This window comes from Ambystoma mexicanum, chromosome 3q (assembly GCF_040938575.1).
Source record: "Ambystoma mexicanum isolate Mex_15411 chromosome 3q, UKY_AmexF1_1, whole genome shotgun sequence".
Lineage (NCBI taxonomy): Eukaryota > Metazoa > Chordata > Amphibia > Caudata > Ambystomatidae > Ambystoma > Ambystoma mexicanum.
The window spans coordinates 752,146,885-752,159,661 of record NC_090926.1 but is presented as its reverse complement, the minus strand read 5'-3'; the positions used below and the strand labels follow the sequence as shown (position 1 = coordinate 752,159,661).

Sequence of the window (12,777 nt, the reverse complement as noted above, 5' to 3'; positions counted from 1 at the left end):
ACACATCACCAGTGTGTGGGGCTATATTTCAAACTGCTTTGATGTTAAAGGAAACAAGGAAATACTCTTTGCCTAAGAGTATACCCAGTGCCAGAGAGCAAGATTTCACATGATGTGCAATAGTTCAATAGTTAAAAGGTCAAAGTAGTTTTTCACCTGTCCGGTGACTCAGAATATCATCAGGGCCTCAAATTAACATGAAACACCAGACCCCAAACATTTTGCATAATGGGGTGCAGAAAATAAATTCAAGTTCATTTTTTCAATTTAGAAGGTCTTACGTTCTACCTTTCAATTTGTATGCCTTAAGCTGTACGAAACTTGCATCTGTACATGCCCAGTTGCTCAGGAAGGCCTTATATTTGGCTCAGATACAAGAAATTATGATTGGCTTGTTGGTCTGAAGTTATTTTTCTGCACCGGATGATAATCCAAACATACCTTTGGGCACCTGGTGTGGCTAATAACTAAGCAATTTTCTAGAGTATGCCATGTTTCCTTATGGCCACTCACTAACGCTTGACATACAGCAACTAGGATTTGGAGTTCTTCGAAGGGACCAAAAGCCTTGACATTCTGTACTGATGTAAGCAACTCGTCCTTGTTCGTGGTCCATCTTCTACATTTATGAAGGCATCGCTCACTACCAGTCTTGCCACATAAATTCCTTTTCTAGCGGCACCTGGTCCGCATTCCCCACTCCCTTTGGCCCACATGTATCTCCGTTTGTATGCATACCCATTCCCCATGTAGCACCATGTGAGAAAGCACGAGATTCAGTCAGGGCTGCTCCCTCCTCCCCTGTCCTCAATCAAGGATAGCACACTAATCCACAATCTGGCGCCTTCTTCATCTGGTCACTGATCAATTGGCTGGTGACAGGCACTGCCTATCTCATGTCGTAGCACTCCAGGCTGCAGGGCAAAGTGTGGGATGACTGTGCGAAAGGTGAAGGCAGAGGGAAAGTTGGCAAATGCCTCAGTGTTGCAATGTTCATAGTATCTCTTGTGTGCAGAGGGGAGGGGCCAGTGCTGTACTTGCTCACCCTCATCCATTTCAAATAGGCCCAGTTATAGGCAAGAACAACCCATAAACCATCACAGTGAATGCAGCTCAAAGGTCATTAGTTATGGACCACTGCACGGGAGGGCATGTAAATATGCTGACAGGATATTCCTAGTGAGAAGTCATATCTTAGCTGGGGTAATAGTATGTAGATTGTGTTCGTAAAAAAATAAGCTCCAAAAGGTTAACATGGCTGTAAAGTGGAGCCGTGGGTATGTAAATTGTACATCACAGATAATATCTAGTGAGTGGGTAGACAGAGAATCACTGCACAAGCATCTAGGAGATGATACAACCTTCTGGAGCATTTTAAGGCACTAATGCAGTAAACATCTATAATACAGTGTCTGTGAAAAAAGAAGAGAAAAACGTAAAAAGGAAAATAAACCTACAAAAACAGATGTTAGAATGTCTCACTACAACTCAAGTCTGCACACTGCACCTCTCTGCCCCTTTGTAGTGTGGGGCAGAGACTGTTCCACACTGGAGACGTGTGATTTTCAGGTTCATATCACACCTGGAAAGGTCGGCAGAAAGGCATAACATTTGGTTACGATCCAATTCCAGGGGTCGAAGTGTACGAAAAGAAGTAGTGGAACTATGCTCCCTGCTGGCCTGCACCCACTCCCGGCAAACCCCCATCACCCCTCCCACACACAATACACACCAAACACTTGCACCTGCCGTTTAAGGGAAGGTCCAGTGCACTGCCCTGAAAGTGCAAGTTTCAACTTCTTCCTACACTTTTATTTTAAAATGAACCCATTCCGGAACAGTTTCTTTTTAAAATAAAAGTATAGGAGCTATAAAAGGTAATTTAAAAAAGTAGAGGAGCACCGCTCCCGCTCACTTCGACCACTGTCCAATTCTATTCTAGGACACAGTCAATCATGCCCCATCTCCACACTGGGGTACTGATGCTGGCATCTGCTTTATGGACACTCATTACCAGATTGAAACTTTCAGTTTGAGAACAGCGATATGTTCAACTCAGATGTGACTAGAGACATCAATGCTTGCCACACACTGTTCCCCTTCCGTTGCTCAAGGCATGTTGAGGAAAGGAGGTCTTTAAAGCCAGTTACTGTGCTGGAAAGAGGCAGCAGGAAGACAAGATGGAGGACATATCTGAGAAACAGATCATTTCCCCTCTCCCCATCTCAGTTTTAGGAATCTGAAACAAATCAGGCTAGCCTAAAGGGAAACAGAGCCAACTCCAAACACCCAGGGCCTCCATAACAGGGCATTGGTAGAGGCAACCACAAATATAGCAATTTCCTGACAAACCAGTCTGCTTCAGTCTTCAACTGGCCTGGCGCCCTACAAATGTACCACAGTGCTGAGAGCCAGTCTGCGCACACACCCCATCCCATGTACCTTTTAAACCAATAGATCTCTTCTGGATCAGCAATGCCATACTCCCTCATCTTCAACACCATTTTTGAACTCTTCTTGATGGCCACCTCATAGCGCTCGCTGCGGGACAGGAAGTTTGCATCCTCATGCTGGAAATCAGGATCCTTCAGAACCAAGCTTTCTGTAACGCAAGAAAAGATTAGGTTCAGAAAGACAAAATGGAGGGTAGAAATGGCATGGAGACGTACAAGTCAGAGCAACTCCACAGGTAGAGGGATTTGAGGCCAAAGCACTGTGGGAGGGTCAGGTGCTTCATAGTGTGAGGGTGAGGTCCACGGAGGAAAGTATCAGCCAGAGGTATACAACACAGGCGTACAGGCAAGTGGAATAACTAGGATGAAGCATACAAAAGTGGAGGTAGTGGTTAATCAGGTCACAGGACACAGGGAAGAAAGTATAATTTGGATAGGCAAGACCCTTTCATGGAAGCACCGGCACCATTAGCAACGGTGCTGGTGCTTCAGTCTCCCCACTCCCATAGAGTTTGGACCGGGAAGTCAGGCACGGGATTCAGTGTTACGGGTTTTCGGCAACCCGCCGGTTACCGCCAACCCGAAATGAGGCTCGTAGTATTTACAGGATGAAATTCTATAAGTGGGTGGCTAAACACTGGATATCAAGGTCTTTGGTCAATCAATGTTATTTGTTTTACTTGGGATGTTGAGGGTGGCGCTGCTTTGTTCAGACTGCTTTGCGCAGTCTTTATTCTTGAGAGAACAGATCGGATGAAAGTCCATTTGAAGAACATTAGAGCAAGACCTTGCTGGGTCTTCATACAGTTGCACCCACTAAAACTAATTCTCCTACAATTTTCTTTTTTTTTTTTTTTAAGTTTTAAAAAAAAAAAGTTAAAAAAAAAAAGTTTTAAAAAAAAAAATGGGTCCAGTCTTGGTGTTCCTGCCCACTTTAGAGGAGTGCATAAGCCCAGGAAAAAAATGCCCTTAACCTGGAATCAATGGTCTGCCTGCATCAGAAGGTCATTAAACGTTCTTTTAACCAATAGGTTATACGAGCCAGAATTGACCCAAGCAATCAAGGGATGAAGGGGATCAAACGATTTCTTGTAAAGGGTTTGTAGGGAAATACCACAAGGCCTCAGGGACTAACGAAATGGCCTCCCCACGAGCCCCATCACTCATTTGGGGAAAGGCATCCTCCGTACCCATTTCAAGGGCCACAGTTCTGCAACTGGTGGTGTTCTACTATAGGAAGTGCTCACTCTATACATTATTATATAAAGGATGGCCTGGAGAAACTGCTTAGTGATTCGGGATAGTCAGACAAGATTGTTTCGGGGAAGCTGTAGAGCTCCACAACAGTGCCACAAAGTATTGCTTATTTGTGTGTTGTGCAAATGGCTTTATAAACAAAAAGAAAGTATGAGGCTTCAGTTAATGTTCCTAGAACCCAGAGAACTGTACACATTGTTGCATGCCAGAAGCCCAAAGAAACCATACAAGAATGCAAAGGAGAGTAACTCCTGGGTTGCTCCCAAGCAACTCAAAACCTCCTGGTCAACCCTGAACTAAAGGCTGGGAAGGTGTTCAGCATAATGTGGCCCAGCAGGAGCACACAGACTCAACCTTCAGATAATTCCTGCCTAGAAGGAAAGCAGAAGAGATCAATTACATGATCTGCCCATGGTACTCTACAGTCTCCCACACAAAGTAGCCCAGGGTACCGCCTATAGAATAATTGACATGATAAATAAAATGCATCTGAGGAAAAGAAGACATACATCTTTCACCCTTCAGCACACCAGAAGGTGAAATGGTAGCACTGCCAATTCTTCTGTGAAAAATCCATTGGATGGGAATACTGGGGAAGGCAAGAGGAATTTACAAGGGTAGTGGTCTCACGTAATAAAACACACTGTGAAACTTTCACCTAACTGGAGCTACAAATTGATAAATCCACTGACTATTTTGATTCAAAAAGATTATTCTGTGTGCATTTATTTTAACCTATTTAGCAGATCATTGCCAGTATAGATTATGCCTAGTTATCAAAATTACCCGACACCCTTAGAAGACCATTACCAGTTTTCAACATGATCACTTGGGCGATTATGACAAAATTCCAGTAATGAAAAATACTTACTAGCGTAGATGTCGACTCTGCACAGAATGCCCAGTTATTAGGCCACATATGGTTTGTAAAATTTATGATGCAGGGAATGTTACTGTTCAGGCTTGATGTGCCCATTTTTGTATCTTGTATCCTTATTCCTTTTTACAATGTAAAAAACTAGGTTAGTTTTTGTAAGGTTTGTGGTCTATATTAAGCTTTAAAGTCGGTAAAAAGGTTGCAAGCCACTAGCCAACTATAAAAGGTTACTCTCCCACATGCACACAACATACTTTCTTGTTCATCAAGTGTCAATTACAGCTCATCAAGGGTTCCAATTTAAATTCCCCTTACAATCGATCTCTTGAAAGGAGTGATGTACGATTGCTGTTCAACAGACTAGGAAACTCTGGTTGAAAGATTATGGAATATTTACAGTGAGCTGGTAAAATAGTAACGGGGGACTCAATTGATATATGATATGTCATTTATAACGCGCCTGTACACAGTGTTTCTAGGCGTGACAAGACAAGGAGGGGGAAACAGAGGGAGGACAAAACAACCATCTTACTAGGCCTTGTGGCATTCAGATTGCGTAAGTCGAAGGGGAGAAGTACCGAAGGGGAGTGGTGCAAGTAATCAAAAGTGCAGCCAGCGGGTGGCTCAGTGCGGGAACATCCAAAAGTGCAGCTAACGGGTGGCTCATAAGTGCAGAGAGAAGGGACTGTAGGGTTACAGCTAAGGAACACAAGTGCTGGGGGAGCCAAGAGGCAGTATAAGGTGCCACTGGACATGCAGGGACCTGGGCCCAAGTTCAGAGGGTGGCCATGTGACCAATGTGTGGAGCAGACTGGTTATTAGCAGGGGAGAGGATGAGAGAAAGCGGAAGCGAAGAGGAATGTCTCGAGTTGCTTCCGGAACCGGCAGTGGTTCTGCTAAAGTTTGAGAGAGGTAGGGAGGCTGTTCCAGAGGGAGGCCCCAGCCAAAGATAGAGATCTGCCCACAACTCTCTGCTTGGTAAAGCGACTGGCCCTCAGAGTTGGAGGTGGATGAGCAGAGAGCTCGAGAAGGGAGATGTTTAGGAAGAGAGAGTGGAGGTAGTGCGGTCCCAGGGCCAAGAAAGCCGTGTGGACGATGCAGAGGGTCTTGAACTTGATGCTTGCTGTCCCTGGAAGCCAATGAAGAGATTTCAGAGCTGGAGAGATACGATCCCTGGGCTTGAGGCCAAGGACAAGTCTTGCAGTCCTGTTCTGGATGAGTTGTAGAGGACAGAGAGTAGAGGCAGGAAGATTTAGAAAGAGGCTGTTGCAGTAGTCCAGCCTAGAGATGACCAGAGCTCTGGATACAGTGAGCTTCTGGGGGAAAGGAAGAATACCTCTGAGGAGGTGCAGCTGATAGTTCGACCTCTTAGAGACATCAGAGGTGTGAGGAGAGAAGGAACATGTGGAGTTGAAGATGACCCCAAGGTTCTTAGCCTCACAGGTAGGAGCAGGAAGAGGGCCCAAAATGGGTGGTCAGAGAGGAAAGGAGGGAGGTGGTGTTCCGATGAGGAGGATCTCTGTCTTACTGGCATTAAGGCAGAGATCATTGGTGGCACACCACTCCTGAATTGCGGACAGACAGTCTAGAATGAGAAAAGGAGTAGAGGAGGCCGAGGGAGCCTGAAAGAAGGCTGCGTGTCATCCACAGAACACTGAAAGATGGAGCAGTGAGCAGCGATGCGGTGGGAAAGAGGTGCCAGGTATTGGTTGAAAAACCAGGGAGAAAGGTTAGACCCCTGGGGAACACCACAGGTAGAGAGAGAGAACAGAGGAAGGATCCAAGCTGGACTTGAGGGGGTCAATCAATGTGAAAGGAGGTCAGCCAAGCCAGGGCCTGATCAGTGATACCCAGGTTATCACGGAGGCGATGGAGCAGGATGGCATGGTTGACCTAATCAAAAGCAGAAGAAATATCGAGGAGAATGAGGACAGAAGGAAGGTTAAAGTCAAGGCTAGAGAGCAGGTCTTCACAGATGTTCAGGAAAGCGGTTTCCGTGCTTCTGACTGCTCTGAAGCCAGACTGGTGGTCATGGAGTCAACCAACAGATTCAGTGTGCAGATTAAGCTGGGCGATGGCCAGCTTTTCCAAGTGTTTACCCAGGAAAGGAGTGATGGAAATCGGACGATAGTTAGCCGGAGAGGAAGGATTGGCAGAGGTCTTCTTTAGGAGGGGGAGAAAGAGGGGGGGGCAAGGGTGTATTTAAAGGGGAAGGGGAAGGTTCGAGTGGTTAAAGAGTGATTGCAGAAATCGACGAAGGCTGGAGCAAGGTGTCGATGTGGTCCTTGATCGTTCTGGATGAACAGGGAAGAACCTGTTTTGATGAGACTTTCATAGACCTGACTGGTCTAGAATCATCGTCAGGGGTGAACAAGGGAAAAGAAGAGAAGAGAAGGGAAGGGAGGAGGAGAGGCGGCTACAGGCAGGCCAGGAGTGGAGGAGGAAGAGGAAGAGAGGTTGGACAGGATGTCCTGAGTTTTAGTGATGAAATGAGAAGCCAAGGCCGTACAGAGGGCCTGGGAGGGAACAGGAGCAGTAGAGACTGCAGCAGGATTGGCCAGCTCCTTGCAGATTTTGAAGAGTTCGGCTGAGTTGTTAGGTGCTGCAAAGACCTGGGCTTGGATGTGTGCTCTCCTCTTGGCGAGGATAGAGAGTCTGTACTGCCTTTGGAGCAGGCGGCAGACAAGAGTTTGTCAGAGGGTGCACCTGTTGCCCTCCACTTCCTCTCAGCCACCTTGCACCCGCATTTGAGGGTGACGAGGTCGGAGTCGTACCAAGAGTTTCACTTGGATTTGGGCTTCAATTGGATTCTCATGACAGGAGAAGTACATCAAGAGTGTCGGAGATACAAAGATGAAGGTTAGATATGGCTGTGAGTCAGCAAAAGGTGCAGAAGGAGAAGAGAAAGCAGTGAAAGCCTAAACGGACACACGCTTCATGAGTCGGATGACCGAGAAGGTAGGTGGCAGTGCTGGATTTAGCTTGGCCTGTGGGGTAGAGAGAGAGATGGGAGGAAAGGAGAAAGTGATCACTCTAGGAGAGAGGAGTGGTGAGAGGGGGGGGGGAGGTCTGAGGAGATCACAACATGCAGAGTGAGGAAAGAGCGAAATAGCGAGAGAGAAAGAGAGAGAAAGCCAGAGAGAGAGAGAGAGAGCCAGAGAGAGAGCACCAGAGAGAGAGAGAGAGCCAGAGAGAGAGAGAGAGAGAGAGAGTAAGCCAGAGAGAGAGAGAGAGCCAGAGAGAGAGACAGAGAGAGCCAGAGAGAGAGATAGAGCAAGAGTCCTGCAGAAGGACAGGAAGGATCCAAGTGGATCTTAAGGTCTCTGAGGAGACGTTGTTGAGCGGTAGCGGCAAGGAGGTAGCAGAGGTCTGCCCACTCAGAGGAAGGGGACGACTTGGCCAGTAGATAGTGGCCACAGTGAGAGAAAGTTCGGGAGAGATAGAGAGCCTGCAGACCAGGCAGTCAAAGGAGGAGTAGTCCAGCATAGGAATGATAGAAGCAGGGATCCAGTCCGGAAGATCAAGGCTACACCCCCACCGGGACGGCTTGTAACTGAGCTGGCCGTGAACCACGTCTCGGTCAGACTGAGTACATCCAGATCAAGTTCTTCCAGGATACGGCAGATGTCAAAGGAGTGTTTGACAGCTGAGCGAGAGTTGAGAGTAGCAATGTGTAGCAGGTTGCCCCCTTTGAAGGACTTCTGTGGGGGGTACAGGTCAGAGTTATGCCCTGCAGAAGTGTTGTAGGCACCCGAGGATGGGCAGAGGAGGAAGAAGGAGGAGGAGACGGCAAAGTAGCCAAGGAGGAGGTGGGTGCTAGAGGGGTGGCGGAGGAAGGAGGCCACAGGGTGGCCGGAGAAGCAGCAGAGGAAGCCGTAGAGGTGGCAGAGGATGGAGGGGGCAGAGGAGCTAGAAAGAAGGGCCCGCAAGAGTAGAAATGCACGGGAAGCGTCCATCAAAAGGAAGAGGTTGGCCTGAGGGCCTTGGACCAAGACGGTGCAGTTTAGGTAAAAACATTAATGATTTTCTTGGAGGAGTAGAAGGGGGCCAGGAGGGCCTCCCACCGGGTGCCACCATTAGTGGGTGAACAGGAAAAAGGAGAGAACAGAGACCATACTGTGGCTCCATAGGCCTGGAGAGGGAACAACATAGAGGATGTCGGTAAGGGTCTGTCTGGAGGAAGCACTGGTGTAGGTATCAGTGATAGGGAGGCCTGGGTTGGAGACCAGGCTATCCCTTTTGAACTTCTTCCTGCCAGACTTCGTGAGAAGGATAGGGTGGTCGATAGAAAAGCAGTTTGAGAAGATAGGGGAGACAGAGCACCATAGGTGGTGCAAAGGGAAGAGTGGGTGGGGGGGTGGGTATAAGGGTGAGTGGAAGGGCGGGGGTGGCGCTAGGGAGCAGTCAGGAGGGGGAAACACTAGTGTGGGGGTGGGGACATGGAAGGAGGAGGGGCACACAGAGGATAGAATAATGATAGAGAATCAGATGGAATACATAGACAGTCAGTTGCCAACAGAGCCTAGAAGTAAAGAATTTTTAAAATGTATTTGCATTTTTAAAGCGCTCACACAGCCCGGGGGCATGGAGGTGCTGTTCCAGGAATAGGTCTTGGTTACGAATTTACACCGCGCTTAATACCCAGACGTTTCTAAGTGCGGACCCGGGGATCGAACCCGTGTTGCGTCGTGCTGTCTTGTTCCCAAGGCGAGCATGTTGCCGCTGAGCTATCCCCCCGGGACACAATGGACACAGCAGGAATGTAGGCAGTACAAGTAAGCAAACAACCATGGAGAAACAAAAAGGAAAAGAACCAAACTATCACTTGGGGAACCTAGAAGGAAGAACACAGCAGGGAGGCAGGCACTACAATGTAAGCAAACGACCATGGAAAACAAAAACGCCAAAAAACGGAACAATCGACCAGGGAACCTAGAAGAAAAGAATGAACGCAACAGGGATGGAGGCATTGCAATATAGCCAACAACCGTAGAGAACACAACCTCGAGAACAATATACAATAGGTCAGGGGATGGGGCTAGGAAAGGGAAGGCTTGCTGGGAACGTGGGGAGAGAGCGAGCAGCGCAAGATTACGAGGGAACTCACGCAAACTTTGATTGCAAGGGAACGCAAGTGAGCAGGAGGTTAGGGGGAGAAGAAGGACAGGTCTCGGGGGCAGGGGGGGAATGTGTGCAAGAGTGAGAAGGGGCAGCAGGTCAAGGGGGTTGCGTGGAGTATAGCAAGCCAACTCTCCCCGCAACTTCTTACCTTGTGGTTGAGGTTGTCTCACTCACGGTCTACGCCGCAACCCCCTCGCCGCCAAACACCTGCGTTGCTCAACATTGCAGCCTTGTCCTGCGAGGGCTTTTTCGCTAGTAAGAGTCGGGCGATCAAGCTGTGCAATATATGTTACCCTTCATTCACAGATACAACGTACCAACAACGGCTGCATTTGGAAATCCGACCGTTGTACGACTGATATTAACCGATGTGCCGCTTACCTGGTCTCTGTGGGATCGTCTGGAGCCTCTGGATGATTGGTGTGGTTTGCGCTGCTGGATGTCGGGCTGGGGCAAATGGGACTGCACCCAATATGGCGGGACAATCATATGTCTCAGTGTCATTTACCTCAGAGTACCCCTCAGCTCCCTCTGTCCCTCACTGGTTTCCCCTTTACCCCTGTGGGTGTAGTGCCCTTATAGTCGTTAGCTCACCTGGAAGTGGAAGAAGGTGGGCACTCAATCCCTGCTATGAAACTAGGGGCGCCAGTGCACTCTACCAGTTGCCTCACTGGTACTCCAACCTAGGTCTGCTGTGGCTAGATGGTGCGGCTTCCCTCTTCTGAAGGTTTTAAGCGTATAGTCTGTAATGTTCAAGAATAGATTATTGATATTGTCCACGCTGTTCTGCGCTGCCGTTTAATGTCCCAAGAGGTCCGTGATGCTCTGCGAGGACCTGGGCTTCGTTTGTGTCCAAAGGATGTAGCTTATTGCAATGCGCGCCTTTTCTTCCTTGCGGGGACTGCTTGTGGTAAAAGAAAGTTTGTTCCATCTACGGAGCAACTTAAAGAAGTCAGCTACTCGTTGAAGATAAGTTCTGCGTAATGAAGTGCCCGGCTAACGACGTGCTTATTTACAACTGTGTACGCGATTTGCTTTTCTTGCATGGTAATGCTGCCTGTCTTTCTTTGCAGGCGATCGGGTGCTGCGGTCTGAAGGTTCCAGGAACGAGGAACACGTGTCTGCTGGGCGGCGAAACACTGGGAATGCTGCCGGAGACGAGCCAGGATGCAGGAGTCTTACGCGACATCAAAGTTGAGTTCCAAGATCTAACATCTTCTTTACTGGTGCAGGCTTCGTTTCACATGCAGTTTTCTTCTTGTCTTGCAGAGCGAAGAGTCGCCGGTAAGCGTTAGGCTGAATTAGCAGTTTAACGCGAAGCATGGCCAAAAGTCTGGGGATGACTCATATAGCCAACCACTCCCAGCAACTAGAAAGGCATATCATGGTATTCCTAAGGCCTATAAAACAGCCATCTTGATTGTACCCGGAAGTCTAATACCCAATGCAACTAAACCCTTACAATGTCTGTAGCTGCAACAAGCGCCAGAGGTGGCAGGACTGAGCCCAACCTGCACATCCCTTCCTATTAGTGTCTTTGTGCCAGTGTCCTATGTTACTGAGAATGAAGCAACCTGCCCCTGGGTGGCAAGAGGGGGTGTACCTGCAGGGTGGTTCTATTGGTGGCCATGACAGATTTAGAGTAAGTCGACTGTTCCTAAATCCTGTTTAAAAAAATAATAATAATAATTCTGAATTGAATAAAGTGGAAAACGAATAGGGAGCCTTTTGTTAAGCTATTTGCTAATACTTTTGGAAAACCGGTATACGAAATATACGGCTGTATTTTTCAAATGGACAATATTCTATACGTAACAACTGGATGAATTAAAACCGTTTTGGTCTTCCACAATCTTAAAGGAGAATAGATTTTTAATTAGTGGAGTATTCTATGGATGACTCGTGGAGAGCGAGTGGTTTTACTAACAACACTTTTGGGTACTGTCTGCTTCTATTAAAAGGGTGTTGTCCATCGTTAAGACGCTTGGTATACCGAGAATAAATTAAAGTTATTTTGGTGGTAAGTGCTCCTTGTTTGAATTAATTTCAAAAGCAGCACCTATTTAATTGATAACGGCACTAATTATAGTTGTTTCTACACTAGGTCTATAGGTATTGCTCCACTACAAGAGTTTAAGATTCACTTCTACTACGTGAATGTATTTGATCCAAGGAAGAGCATTATCTATTGAGAACTCTGCCTTTGCAGAGTCATGTTATACCCCTGACAAATTTCTACCATCTTTACCAATGATTTTTAGTACAATGAAATATGTTGGGTCTTTCCTTGACTGCATTGAATAAGCATCTCATTCAACTAAACATTGAAATATAAGAGATACATATTAGTAGCCCTGCTATTTGTAATCCTTACATGGTTCAGAATGGAGTAGCTCTCTTTGTCAGAAATACCCTACACAGTCACCAGATTGCACATGAGGCCCACGAGGACTGCAAATGTTTGATGGTCAAGCTTAAAAAATGTTTGATAATACCTCTGCCACCATCGTTTCCATTCATCATCCCCCTAGGGTGCTTCCTTTCTTCAAAGAGCATTTTATTTCCATCATCAACAAAATTACTAGGAGTAATACTCCAGTGTTGGTCTTAGGTGACTAATTATTGGGCTGACATCCCGACTGACACGTCTACTGCCTCACTTCTGGGGGCCTTTGGGGATATTGGTTATATGCAACATTCCTCTGGCCCAACACTCTGCGGGCTATACCCTTGACTGGGTTTTATCTCACGCCCTGACCGTTGTCGATCTGACAATTTACCCGTGCTTTTGGTCGGATCATTACCTCATTTCTTTTAACGTGAACATGCCTAAACCACCGGCAGGGCTCGACACCAATACCAGATTAATTATTCAGTCGAGGAATTAGAAGAATGCTTCATCGAAAAGATTATCGTCTCTACTTACTGCATGTCTGGGCTCACCAGTTCACTTTGAGAAGGCCGACGACGTGGCTAGCCATCTTCTCACTATGCTTGAACATGCCATTAATACCCTCGCACCAATCAGATCTCGTCAAGTCAAAAGTGAAACGGTTAAGAAAAATTGGT

At 47.2% G+C, this 12,777-nt stretch overlaps 1 protein-coding gene across 2 annotated transcripts in view; it reads right to left on the bottom strand.

Moving 5' to 3' along the window:
- The window catches only part of ACOX1 (acyl-CoA oxidase 1), a 153,838-nt gene that overhangs the window by 123,805 nt on the left and 17,256 nt on the right, over positions 1-12,777 (bottom strand). For both annotated transcript variants that reach the window (XM_069654728.1, XM_069654726.1), the window contains exon 2: positions 2,443-2,602. In XM_069654728.1, the coding sequence (XP_069510829.1) occupies positions 2,443-2,602 (160 nt within the window). The remainder of the gene's footprint in view (positions 1-2,442; positions 2,603-12,777) is intronic.